The sequence below is a fragment of the Rissa tridactyla genome, unplaced genomic scaffold (genome assembly GCF_028500815.1).
Source record: "Rissa tridactyla isolate bRisTri1 unplaced genomic scaffold, bRisTri1.patW.cur.20221130 scaffold_397, whole genome shotgun sequence".
Lineage (NCBI taxonomy): Eukaryota > Metazoa > Chordata > Aves > Charadriiformes > Laridae > Rissa > Rissa tridactyla.
In genome coordinates, this window is record NW_026529610.1 from 47,680 (window position 1) to 60,971 (window position 13,292).

Consider the following 13,292-nt stretch of genomic DNA (forward strand, 5'->3'; position numbering starts at 1 on the left):
CCTTCATTCCCCCCCCCACCCCCCCCCAACAGGGTGACGCCTGGGCTACCTGAGGGACCCCTTTGGCTACCTGCCTTTCATTTCTAACCCCCCCCCCAAACACCTGGGTCCCCCCAGCTCCCTGTTCCCCCCCTCCTCTTTGGCTACTTGGGTGCCCCACCTCCACCACCTGGGGGACCCCTTGGCTACCTGAGGGACCCTTTTGGCTACCTGCCTTTCATTTTGGACCCCCTCTCCCCCCCCATCACTAGCCATCATCCTGCGGAACCTGCACCCCCAGAGCAGCCTGGAGTCCATCCTGGCCGCCCTGGCCCCTTTCGCCGCCCTCTCGGCCGCCAACGTCCGCGTCATCAAGGACCGACAGACGCAGCTCAACCGCGGCTTCGCCTTCGTCCAGCTGGCCACCATCGTGGTGGGTGGCCCCCCCCACCCCCCCACTTCTATAGGGTGCCCTCCCCCCACCCGCGTGCCTTCTATAGGGTGCTCTGCATGCATCAGTGTTCTCTGTAGGGCGCCCTGGACCCCTGGCTGCTTCCTATAGGGTGTTCCGGATGCCTGGGTGCTTTCTATAGGGTGCCCCGCGTGTCTGGGTGCTTTCTATAGGGTGCCCCCCCACACTTGGGTACCCTCTATGGGGTGCTACAGGTGCCTTCTATAGGGTGCTCTGGATGCTCGGGGGCTTTCTGAAGGGGGTCCCAGGTGCATGGGTGCCTTCTACAGGGGGGCACGGACACCTGGGCGCCTTCTATACCATCTCCTAGATGGGTGGATCCCCTCTATAGGGTGCCCCCCTCATCCAGCTCCCTTCTATAGGGTGCTCTGGATGCCTGGGTGCTTTCTATAGGGTGTCACGGACGCCTGGGTGCATCTTATAGGGTGCTCCCTATGTCTGGGTCCCTTTTATAGGCTGCTGTGGGTGCCTGAATGCCTTCTATAGGGTGCTCTGGACACCCGGGTGCTTTCTATAGGGTGCCCCCCACGCCTGGGTCACTTCTATAGGGTGCTCCGGATGCCTGGGTGCCTTCTATAGGGTGCCCTGGACACCCAGGTGCCTTCTATAGGGTGCCCGCTGTGCCTGGGTTCCTTTTATAGGCTGCTGTGGGTGCCTGAATGCCTTCTATAGGGTGCTCTGGACACCCGGGTGCTTTCTATAGGGTGCCCCCCACGCCTGGGTCACTTCTATAGGGTGCTCTGGATGCCTGGGTGCCCCCCCCCGAGAGATGTGGGTCCCTTGTGGGGGGGTCCCCAGATGCCTGAGTCCCTCACGGCGGGGGAGGGGGTCCCTGGACGCCCGGGTGCCCCCCAGGACACCTGGGTCCCTTCTGGGGGGGGGGGGTCCTTGGATGCCTGGGTGTCCCCCCCAGACGCCTGAGTGCCTTGTGGGGGGGGGGGGTTCCCAGATGTCTGGGTGGGCCCCCTGCGGGCGCTTGGGTGTCGTGTCCATCCCCCCGCTCCCCGCAGGAGGCCTCCCAGCTGCTGCAGATGCTGCAGGCCCTGCACCCCCCCCTGCACATCGACGGCAAGAGCATCAACGTGGAGTTCGCCAAAGGCTCCAAGCGGTGAGGCCACGCCCCCCCCGCCCCCCAGGTCCCACCCCCGAGCCCCGCCCCCACCCCATAGACCCCACCCCCTGCCCTTAAATCCCACCCCCCCAGCACCCCTCGGTGGGTAGAACCCCTCTGGGGGGGACCTCAAGCCCCGTCCTCTGGCCCCAAGCCCCGCCCTCACCCTAGCAAGCCCCGCCCACACCCCATAGGCCACGCCCACAACCCATAGGCCATGCCCCCTGCCCTTAAATCCCGCCCCCCAGCACCCCTCAGTGGGTAGAACCCCTCGGGGGGGGCGGCCTCAAGCCCCGCCCCCAGGCCCTAAGCCACACCCCCACCCCAGCAAGCCCCACCCACAACCCGTAGACCCCGCCCACAACCCATAGGCCATGCCCCCTGCCCCTAAATCCCGCCCCCCGGCACCCCTCAGTGGTTAAAATCCCTTAGGGGGGCCTCAAGCCCCACCCCTAAGCCCCGCCCTACCCCAAAACCACGCCCACAAGCCCCAAGCCACTCCCCCTGCCCCGAGGCCCCGCCCCCCAGCCAAGCTCAGCCAATGGAGCAGCTCTAGGGGAGACCCCTAGGCCCCGCCCCCTGCCCCAGGCCCTGCCCCTCTAAGCCGCACCCCCTGACGAGGCCCCGCCCCCAGGGAGGTGCAGGGGGCGGGGCCAGGGGAGGGCACGCCCCGTGCCAGCGCTGCTTCCGTGGCCTCGACTGCCATCGCCGCCGCCCAATGGGCGCTCTCCCAGGTGGGCGGGGCCGGGGGGGCGGGCCAATGAGGGAAGGGGTTGGGGAAGGCCTTGGAAGCTGGGGGCGGGGCTTGGAAAGCTGGGGGCGGGGCCTTAATGGAGGGGGTGGGCTTAGGTTTGGGGGCAGGGCTTAGACTAAGTGGGCGGGGCTTGGGGGCCTGGGGGCGGGGCTTGGGTTGGGCGGGGCTTAGGACCGGGGTGGGGTTGTAAGGGGGCGGGGCTTTGGAGTCAAGGGCGGGGCTTAGATCGGTTGGGGAGGGCTTAAGACCTGGGGGTGGGGCTTAGGGTGGGTGGGTGGGGCTTAGGACCTGGGGCGGGGTTTTAAATGACTGGGCGGGACTTGGGGACCTGGGGGCGGGGCTTGGGGGACCTGGGGGCGGGGCTTGTGATCTGGGGGTGTGGTTTAGTGCGGGCGGGCCTTTCCCGGTGGGGGCGTGTCCTGACACGGCCCCGCCCCCTTGTTTCAGGCGGCCCCGGGGGGGGGCGAGAGCACGTGGGCGGGGGGGGAGGAGCCTGCCGCCGACTTCGGCGCCTTCTACCAATCGGAGGAGCCCTTTGCCGGCCCTGCCCCCTCCCTCTACGGCGCCGCCTACGTCAAAGGCCCCGCCCCCCCCGGCCCCGGCCCCGCCCTCGCAGGCCCCGCCCCTGCCAAGGCCGATGGCCCCGCCCCTGGTGAGTGGCCCTGTACGGGGGGACCCGGGTTGGGGGGCACCCTATAGGAAGGAGCCAGGTATCTGGACCACCCTATAGAAGCGACCTAGATGTTGGGGGGCACCGTATAGAAGGGATCCAGGTGGGGGGGGGGCACCCTATAAAGGGGGCCCGGGAAGAGGGAACACCCTATTGAAGAGACCCACATACGGGGGGCACCCTATAGGGAGCACCCAGCTATCGGGGGCACCCTATAGAAGGGACCCATGCGTGGGGGGCACCCTATAGAGGGGACCCAGGAAGGGGGGGCACCCTATAGAAGGTACCCAGGAGTCTGGGGCACCCTATAGAGGGAACCCAGATGGGGGGGGCGCACCATATAGAGAGGACCCAAGAAGGGGGGGCACCCTATAGAAGGGACCCAGGTGGGGTGGGGGCACCCTATAGAGAGCACCCATACCTTGGGGGGGGGCACCCTATAGCTCTCTGCCCCCCTCCCTGCAGGCACGGAGGAGCCGACGGTGCCGGGCTTGGACCCCACGGCGGGGGGGGGGAGGGGGGGGCACCTTCCCTCGCCCCCCCTCAGGGGCCCCCCCCTTACCCCTCCCCCGCTGCCGACACCCCTGCCACGACCCCCCCAGGAGCCCCCCGCCCCGGTGGGTCCCCCATAAAATAAGGGGGGGGAGGGGGGGGCACGACACCTTAAAAGAGGGGGGGGACATGCCAAAAAATGGGGGGGAGGCCAAAATTGGGGGGGGACCCAAAAATTGGGGGGGGGTAAAACGGGGTGGGGGACCCCAAAAATTGGGGGGGGGGCAAATATCGGGGGTGGGTGAAAAAGGGGGGGAACCCAAAAAGCTGGGGGGATGCCAAAAATAGGGGGGGGGGGGCTCAAATTTGGGGGGGGTCCCCAAAAGTTGGGGGGGAAGCAAAAGTTGGGGGGGGGACCTAAAGGTTGGGGGGGGAGTCCCCAAAATGGGGGGGGCAGAAGGGGGTGGGAGACCCCAAATATTGTGGAGGAACCCACATTTGGGGGGGGGGACCTAAAAGGTTGGGGGGGGAGTCCCCAAAATGGGGGGGGCAGAAGGGGGTGGGAGACCCCAAATATTGTGGAGGAACCCACATTTGGGGGGGGGGGCGTTTGGGGGGGGGGCTAAAATTTAGGGGGTGGGCCAAAATTGGGAGGGGGAGTCCCCAAGAATTGGGGGGGGGGGGGTGTGTTTGAAAATGTTGGGGGGGGGCCCAAAAGTGGTGGGGGGGGGAACCCAAAAATGGAGGAGAAGGCCAAAAAAGGGGGGGGGTGGGGGTGGAACTGATTGGGGGGATTTTCGGGGGGGGGGGAGTAATTTTGGGGTGCTCCCCCCCCGCCCCCCCCGCCCCACCAGACCTACACGGGGTCCCTCAAGGCCGAGCCCCCCAACCTGACCCCCAGCGGGCCCCCCCCCGGCCCGCCCCCCCCAGCTCCGAGCCCTATGGCCAGTATCGTGAGTCGGCGGGGGGGGGGAGGGGGATCCTGGGGGGGCTTTTGGGGGGGTCTGGGGGGGGGGGTTGGGGGGGTTTATGGCTGTTTTGGGGGGGTCCTGGGGGGGCTTTTTGGGGGGGGGGTGTCTGTGGGGTTTGGGGGGGGTCTGGGAGGGGGTTTGGGGGTCCTGGGGCAGTTTTGGGGGGGGGGGGTCGGAGGGAGGTTGGGGTGGTTTTGGGGGGGGTGTGGGGGGGGGGGGAGTTAGGGGCCGGGGGGGGGTCCTCGGGGGGGGGTCCTGCAGGGTTTTGGGGGGGGGGAGAGTTGGGGGGGGGGTCTATGGAGGTCCTGGGGGGGGTTGGGAGGGGTTTATGGAGGTCCTGGGGGGGGGGGGGGGTTTGGGAGGAGTTGGAGGATTTTGAGGGGGGCCCCCAATTTTCAGGGGGGGGGGGTCCCAAAATTTTGGGGGGCGCCCCCCCTCCTTTTTTTTGCCCCCCCCCCCCCCCCGCAGCGGTGCCGGACGTCTCCACTTACCAGTACGATGAGACCTCGGGCTACTACTACGACCCCCTCACTGGCCTCTACTACGACCCCCACTCCCAGGTTGGGGGGGGGCGGGGGGGGGTGGTGGGGGGGTGGGTTTGGGGCCCCCCCCCCCCCCCCCAACAGGTCCAATTTTGGGCGAAAAAACGGCAGTTTTGGGGTTAAAAACCTCCTTTCAAGGCTGCGAGGGGCTTTTGGGGTGAAAAACAGGGATTTTGGGGGCGTGGAAGGGGGTATTTGGGGGGGAATTGAGTGGTTTTGGGGCCCAGGAGCCCATTTTGGTAGTCCAAGGTCTGATTTTAGTGGTCCCGGGCTGATTTTTGGGCTGCGGGGGCCAATTTTGGTAGTCCAGGGTCTAATTTTGGTTGTCCATGGGTAAACTTTGATGGTCCTGGGGCCAATTTTGGTGGTCCAGGGTCTGATTTTAGTGGTCCGGGGGTCAGTTTTGGTGGTCCAGGTCTGCTTTTGGTGGTCCCAGGGCTGAATTTTGGGGTCCTAGGGACAATTTTGATGGTCTAGGGCCTGATTTTGGTGGTCCTGAATCCAATTTTGGTGGTCCAGGGTCTGATTTTAGTGGCCCGGGGGTCAGTTTTGGTGGTCCAGGGTCTGATTTTGGGGGTCCCAGGGCTGATATTGGGGGTCCTGAGCCCAATTTTGGGGGTCCGGGGGTCTGATTTTAGTGGTCCGGGGGTCAGTTTTGGTGGTCCTGGGCTGCTTTTTGTGGTCCCGGGGCCAATTTCGGTGGTTCAGGGTCTGATTTTAGTGGCCCGGGGGTCAGTTTTGGTGGTCCCAGGGCTGAATTTTGGGGTCCTGGGGCCAATTTTGGTGGTCCAGGGCCTGATTTTGGTGGTCCTGAATCCAATTTTGGTGGTCCAGGGTCTGATTTTAGTGGCCCGGGGGTGAGTTTTGGTGGTCCCGGGCCAATTTTGGTGGCCCAGGGTCTGATTTTGGGGTTCCAGGGCTGATATTGGGAGTCCTAAGCCCAATTTTGGGGGTCCGGGGTCTGATTTTAGTGGCCCGGGGGTCAGTTTTGGTGGTCCAGGGGCCTGTTTTGGTGGTCCCAGGGCTGAATTTTGGGATCCTAGGGCTAATTTTGGTGGTCCAGGGCCTGATTTTGATGGTCCTGAATCCAATTTTGGTGGTCCAGGTCTGATTTTAGTGGCCCGGGGGTCAGATTTGGTGGTCCCGGGCTGCTTTTCGTGGTCCCGGGGCCAATTTTGGTGGTCCGGTGTCTGATTTTGGGGGTCCAGGGCTGATATTGGGGGTCCTGAGCCCAATTTTGGGGGTCCGGGGTCTGATTTTAGTGGTCCGGGGGTCAGTTTTGGTGGTCCTGGGCTGCTTTTTGTGGTCCCGGGGCCAATTTCGGTGGTTCAGGGTCTGATTTTAGTGGCCCGGGGGTCAGTTTTGGTGGTCCCAGGGCTGAATTTTGGGGTCCTGGGCCAATTTTGGTGGTCCAGGGCCTGATTTTGGTGGTCCTGAATCCAATTTTGGTGGTCCAGGGTCTGATTTTAGTGGCCCGGGGGTGAGTTTTGGTGGTCCCGGGGCCAATTTTGGTGGCCCAGGGTCTGATTTTGGGGTTCCAGGGCTGATATTGGGAGTCCTAAGCCCAATTTTGGGGGTCCGGGGTCTGATTTTAGTGGCCCGGGGGTCAGTTTTGGTGGTCCAGGGGCCTGTTTTGGTGGTCCCAGGGCTGAATTTTGGATCCTAGGGCTAATTTTGGTGGTCCAGGGCCTGATTTTGATGGTCCTGAATCCAATTTTGGTGGTCCAGGGTCTGATTTTAGTGGCCCGGGGGTCAGATTTGGTAGTCCCGGGCTGCTTTTCGTGGTCCCGGGGCCAATTTTGGTGGTCCGGTGTCTGATTTTGGGGGTCCCGGGGCTGATATTGGGGGTCCTGAGCCCAATTTTGGGGGTCCGGGGTCTGATTTTAGTGGTCGGGGGGGTCAGTTTTGGTGGTCCAGGGGCCAGTTTTGGTGGTCCAGGGCTGAATTTTGGGATCCTAGGGCTAATTTTGGTGGTCCAGGGCCTGATTTTGATGGTCCTGAATCCAATTTTGGTGGTCCAGGGTCTGATTTTAGTGGCCCGGGGGTCAGATTTGGTGGTCCCGGGCTGCTTTTCGTGGTCCCGGGGCCAATTTTGGTGGTCCGGTGTCTGATTTTGGGGGTCCCAGGGCTGATATTGGGGGTCCTGAGCCCAATTTTGGGGGTCCGGGGTCTGATTTTAGTGGTCCGGGGGTCAGTTTTGGTGGTCCTGGGCTGCTTTTTGTGGTCCCGGGGCCAATTTCGGTGGTTCAGGGTCTGATTTTAGTGGCCCGGGGGTCAGTTTTGGTGGTCCCAGGGCTGAATTTTGGGGTCCTGGGGCCAATTTTGGTGGTCCAGGGCCTGATTTTGGTGGTCCTGAATCCAATTTTGGTGGTCCAGGGTCTGATTTTAGTGGCCCGGGGGTGAGTTTGGTGGTCCCGGGGCCAATTTTGGTGGCCCAGGGTCTGATTTTGGGGTTCCAGGCTGATATTGGGAGTCCTAAGCCCAATTTTGGGGGTCCGGGGTCTGATTTTAGTGGCCCGGGGGTCAGTTTTGGTGGTCCAGGGGCCTGTTTTGGTGGTCCCAGGGCTGAATTTTGGGATCCTAGGGCTAATTTTGGTGGTCCAGGGCCTGATTTTGATGGTCCTGAATCCAATTTTGGTGGTCCAGGGTCTGATTTTAGTGGTCCGGGGGTCAGTTTTGGTGGTCCCGGGCTGCTTTTCGTGGTCCCGGGGCCAATTTTGAGTGGTCCAGGGTCTGATTTTGGGGGTCCCAGGGCTGATATTGGGGGTCCTGAGCCCAATTTTGGGGGTCCGGGGTCTGATTTTAGTGGTCGGGGGGTCAGTTTTGGTGGTCCTGGGCTGCTTTTCGTGGTCCCGGGGCCAATTTCGGTGGTCCAGGGTCTGATTTTAGTGGCCCGGGTGTCAGTTTTGGTGGTCCAGGGGCCAGTTTTTGGTGGTCCCGGGCTGCTTTTCGTGGTCCCGGGGCCAATTTTGGTGGTCCAGGGTCTGATTTTGGGGGTCCCAGGGCTGATATTGGGGGTCCTGAGTCCAATTTTGGTGGTCCAGGGTCTGATTTTAGTGGTCCGGGGGTCAGTTTTGGTGGTCCAGGTCTGCTTTTGGTGGTCCCAGGGCTGAATTTTGGGATCCTAGGGCCAATTTTGGTGGTCCAGGGCCTGATTTTGGTGGTCCTGAATCCAATTTTGGGGGTCCGGGGTCTGATTTTAGTGGTCGGGGGGTCAGTTTTGGTGGTCCAGGAGCCAGTTTTGGTGGTCCAGGGCCTGATTTTGGTGGTCCCGGGGCCAATTTTGGCACTCCGGGGGGTGTTTTGGGGGGGCGTGGGAGCTGGTGTCCCCTTTTTGGGGTGCCCCCCCCCGACATCTCCCCCCCCCCCCCCCCCCAGTACTACTACGACGCGGGGGCTGCCCAGTATCTCTACTGGGACGGGGAACGACGCACCTACCTGGCGGCCCCCTCCGCCGAGCCCCCCCCCGGCCCCCCCCGGCCCCCCCGGGCCCCCCAAGGAACCCAAGGACAAGAAGGAGAAGCACAAGACCAAGACGGCTCAGCAGGTCAGCACCCATGGGTGCTACCTCCCCCCCCCGCCCGCCGAACCCCCCCTCCATGGCACCCTGAGGGGTCACAGGACCCCCCTGCCCCCCAATAGCACCCCTGGGTGCCTATAGACCCCAATAGCACCCGTGGGTGCTGAAAGACCCCCCCCCATAGCACCCATGGGTGCCCATAGAGCCCCCCCAATAGCACCCATGGGTGCTCAAAGACCCCCTCCCATAGCCCCCGTGGGTGCTCGAGAGGACCTGGGGATCCCAAAGACCCCCGCCAGTAGCACCTATGGGCGCTCAGAGACCCCCCCCAAAAGTGCCCCCCTTAGTCCCCGCCGGCACCCGTGGGTGTTCGGGAGACCCCCGGCGGGCACCCATGGGTGCTCTTAGACCCCCAGGAGATTCCGTGGTTCTCCACCCACCCTACGGTTCTCCACCTCCTGCAGTGGCCCCCCTGGGTGCCCCCCAACCCAATAGCACCCCATGGGTCCCTCATAGACCTCAGCAGCACCCGTGGGTGCCCGTAGCCCCCCAGCAGCACCCATGGGTGCTCCCCCCCCCCCCGCAGATCGCCAAGGACATGGAGCGGTGGGCGCGCAGCCTCAACAAGCAGCGGGAGAGCGGGCGCAGCGCCGGGGCCCCCCCCGCCCCCCCCGCGAGGACGAGCGGCGCGAGGCGGCTGCTGCCGACGCCGGCTACGCCATCCTGGAGAAGAAGGTGGCACCCATGGGGTGCTGGGGGGGGGGGCTTTATGGGGGGGGGGGTTAAGAGGAGTTAGGGGTGCTAAGGTGGGGGGCTGGGGGTGCCGTGGGGGTGCTGGGGGGGGCTGTGGGTGCCAGGGGGGACTGGGGGGGGGGGGGCTACCGGGGGGGTTATGGGTGCTATGGGGGTGCTGGAGGAGGGGGGCTATAGGTGCTGGGGGGGGGGGGCGCTATGGATGCCATGGGGTGCTGGGGGGGGGCTATAGGTGCTGGGGGGGGCGCTATGGATGCCATGGGGTGCTGGGGAGGGGGTTATAGGTGCTTGGGGGGGGGCGATGGGTGCCATAGGGTGCTGGGGGGGGCTATAGGTGCTGGGGGGGGGGTGCTATGGATGCCATGGGGTGCTGGGGGGGGGCTATAGGTGCTGGGGGGGGCGCTATGGATGCCATGGGTGCTGCGGAGGGGGGTTATAGGTGCTTGGGGGGGGGCAATGGGTGCCATAGGGTGCTCAGGGGGGGCCATAGGTTCTGGGTAATGCTATAGGGTGCTGGGGGGGGGGCGCTATGGATGCCCCAGGTGCTGGGGGGGGGCTATAGGTGCTGGGGGGGCGCTATGGATGCCATGGGGTGCTGGGGGGGTGTTATAGATGCTTGGGGGGGGGCGATGGGTGCCATAGGGTGCTGGGGGGGGGCCATAGGTTCTGGGGGATGCTATAGGTGCTGGGGGGGGGCACTATGGATGCCATGGGGTGCTGGGGGGGGCTATAGGTGCTGGGGGGGGGCGCTATGAATGCCATGGGGTGCTGGGGGGGGGGCTATAGGTTCTGGGGGATGCTATAGGTGCTGGGGGGGGGCGCTATGGGTGCCATGGGGTGCTGGGGGGGGGGGTTATAGGTGCTTGGGGGGGGTGATGGGTGCCATAGGGTGCTGGGGGGGGGTACCATGGGGTGCTGGGGGGGGGGCTATAGGTGCGGGGGGGGGGCCTATGGGTGCCATAGGATGCTGGGGGGGCGGGTTATAGGTGCTTGGGGGGGTGGTGTGTGTGCTATGGGGGGGGGCCTATGGGTGCCATGGAGAAGTTATAGGTGCCATGGGGGGGGGGGGCTCCGGGGAGGGCTCTGGGTGCCATGGTGGGACCCCATGGGTCTCCACCACCCACCCCCCCCTCAGCACCCCCATGGGTGCCCCCCCTGACGCCCCCCCCCCCGTCCCCCCCCCCCGCAGGGGTGCCCTGGCCGAGCGGCAGCACCCCCCCATGGAGCTGCCCAAACTGGTGGGCGACGAGCGGCTGGTGAGATCCCCCCCCCCCCCCAAGGGTGCCTGCACCCATGGGTGCCCCCAACCCCCCTCCCCCTTCGTCCCCAAAATCCTGGGTCTCCCCCCCCCCCGACTTCTGGGTGCCCCCCCCCCTAAAACCCCCAGCTCCCCCCTGCCCCAAACCCCTCCAGGTCCCTCTTCAGTCCCCCCAGTCCCCCCAGGACCCCTTTAAACCCCCCCAGTGCCCCCCCAACCCCCCCAAAACTCCTCCAGGACCCCCCCCAGTCCCCCCAGGACCCCTTTAAACCCCCCCAGTCCCCCCCCAACCCCCCCCAAACCCCTCCAGGACCCCCCCCAGTCCCCCCAGGACCCCTTTAAACCCCCCAGTCCCCCCCAAACGCCCCCCAAACCCCTCCAGGACCCCCCCCAGTCCCCCCAGGACCCCTTTAAACCCCCCCAGTCCCCCCCCAAACGCACCCCAAACCACCCCAGGACCCCCCCAGTCCCCCCAGGACCCCTTTAAACCCCCCCAGTCCCCCCCCAAACGCACCCCAAACCACTCCAGGACCCCCCCAGTCCCCCAGGACCCCTTTAAACCCCCCCAGTGCCCCCCCAACCCCCCCCGAAACCCCTCCAGGACCCCCCCCAGTCCCCCCAGGACCCCTTTAAACCCCCCCAGTCCCCCCCCAAACGCCCCCAAACCCCTCCAGGACTCCCCCCAGTCCCCCCAGGACCCCTTTAAACCCCCCCAGCCCCCCCCAAACCCCCTCCAGGACCCCCCCAGTCCCCCCAGGACCCCTTTAAAACCCCCAGCCCCCCCCAAAACCCCTCCCAAACTCCCTCCAGGACCACCCCCAGTCCCCCCAGGACCCCTTTACACCCCCCCGTCCCCCCCAAAGCCCCCCCAAACCCCCCCAGGACCCCTTTAAACCCCCCCAGTCCCTCCCCAAACGCCCCCCAAACCCCTCCAGGACCCCCCCCCAGTCCCCCCAGGACCCCTTTACACCCCCCCGTCCCCCCCAAAGCCCCCCAGCTGCCTCCAGGACCCCCCCCAGTCCCCCCAGGACCCCTTTAAACGCCCCCAGCCCCCCCCAAACCCCCTCCAGGACCCCCCCAGTCCCCCCAGGACCCCTTTAAAACCCCCAGCCCCCCCCAAAACCCCTCCCAAACTCCCTCCAGGACCACCCCCAGTCCCCCCAGGACCCCTTTACACACCCCCCGCCCCCCCCAAAGCCCCCCCAAACCCCCCCAGGACCCCTTTAAACCCCCCCCAGTCCCCCCCCCAAATGCCCCCCAAACCACTCCAGGACCCCCCCAGTCCCCCCAGGACCCCTTTAAACCCCCCCCAGTCCCCCCCAAAACCCCCCAGGACCCCCCCAGTCCCCCCAGTTCTTCCCAGAAGCCCCTTAAACCCCCCCCAACCCCCCCCCCGCCCCCGCAACCCATCTAAACCCCCCTTTTTTTTTTTTCTCTTCCCCCGCCCCCCCTTCCCAGAGCCCCCCCCGGGGCCTGGTGGCCGCGTACAGCGGGGAGAGCGAGAGCGAGGAAGAGGGGGAGCGGGGGGGGCGGGGGGGGCCCCGAGCGGCCGGGGGAGCCCCCCCTCACCGACTGGCACAAACTGGCCTGCCTCCTCTGCCGCCGCCAGTTCCCCAGTAAGGAGGCCCTGCTCCGCCACCAGCAGCTCTCCGGCCTCCACAAGGTAACCAACCCCCCCCCAAAATTCCCTATTGCCCCCCCCCCCGAAAAAAATTTGAGGGAATTCCCCCCCCCCCCCCCCGGCAAGGTGTCGGGGACCCGCTTCCGGGGCTGGAAATGGCACTTAAAAGGGGGTTGGGGGCTCTTTAAGAGGGTTTGGGGGATGTTGGGGTCCCACTAAAGGTTTTAGGGGACCCCCCCACCCGATTTGGGGGACCCCCCCCTTGAGAAATTGAGCCCCCCCCCCCCCCCCCAAAATTTGGGGGGGGGCACCCGAGATGGTGGGAACCCCCTTCGCGGGCTGGAAATGGCACTTAAAGGGGGGGTTGGGGGCTCTTTACGGGGGTTTTGGGACCCCCTGATTTGGGGGACGCCCCCCCCACACACACACTTTGGGGGTCTTGGGGCCCCCCCCCCCAAATTTTGGGGACACCCCCTCACCCGATAACGGGGTGTCATGTCCTGTGCTCCCGCCCCCCCCCCCCCCAACAGCAAAAACCTGGAGCTGCAGCGCCGGAGCCACCCGCCCCCCCCCGAGGGGCTGGAGAGGGGGGACATGGAGGTTGGGGGGGGGACACCCGTGGGAGCTGGGGGGGGGGGAGAGTGGGGGGGCATTTATGGGTGCGGGTGGGGGAGAACTTATGGGGTGCGGGGAGGGGGTCATCTATGGGGGTGGGGTGGCACCCATGGGGCTGGAGGGGGGGCACCTATGGGTGCGGGGGGACACTTATGGGTGCGGGGGGGGACACTTATGGGGTGCTGGGGAGGTCATCTATGGGGTGGGGGGGGGAACCCATGGGGCTGGGGGGGCATCTATAGGATGCTGGGGGCGGTCATCTATGGGGTGGGGGGGCATGTGTGGGGCTCTGGGGGGCACCTATGGGTGTGGGGGGGGGCCAATGATGGGGTGCTGGGGGGACTCTGGTGGGGGCACCCATGGGGGGGCACTTATGGGGTGCTGGGGGGGTTATTTATTGGGGGTGGCACCTATGGGGCTGGGGGGGGGGGGGCTCTAAGGGGGCACCCATGGAGGGGGGGGCACGTATGGGGTGCTGGAAGGGCACCTGTGGGTGCTATGGGGGGGCTTCTTATGGGGCTGAGGGACCCCCAT

At 65.7% G+C, this 13,292-nt stretch overlaps 1 protein-coding gene and 1 long non-coding RNA gene across 2 annotated transcripts in view; both read left to right on the forward strand.

Annotated features, from left to right (window-relative positions):
• RBM10 (RNA binding motif protein 10) overlaps positions 1–13,292 on the forward strand; it is a 29,261-nt gene that overhangs the window by 12,312 nt on the left and 3,657 nt on the right. The window contains 14 exon segments of the mRNA XM_054187511.1: positions 252–412; positions 1,462–1,559; positions 2,197–2,296; positions 2,764–2,968; positions 3,452–3,607; positions 4,333–4,431; positions 4,918–5,009; positions 8,370–8,485; positions 8,487–8,538; positions 9,098–9,179; positions 9,182–9,245; positions 10,454–10,520; positions 11,981–12,046; positions 12,048–12,185. Of these exon segments, the coding sequence (XP_054043486.1) occupies positions 252–412; positions 1,462–1,559; positions 2,197–2,296; positions 2,764–2,968; positions 3,452–3,607; positions 4,333–4,431; positions 4,918–5,009; positions 8,370–8,485; positions 8,487–8,538; positions 9,098–9,179; positions 9,182–9,245; positions 10,454–10,520; positions 11,981–12,046; positions 12,048–12,185 (1,496 nt within the window).
• On the forward strand, positions 6,890–8,352 carry LOC128903516 (uncharacterized). Its single transcript, XR_008464118.1, has 3 exons — positions 6,890–7,242; positions 7,576–7,664; positions 7,917–8,352. It is a non-coding gene; the product is annotated as an uncharacterized LOC128903516 (long non-coding RNA).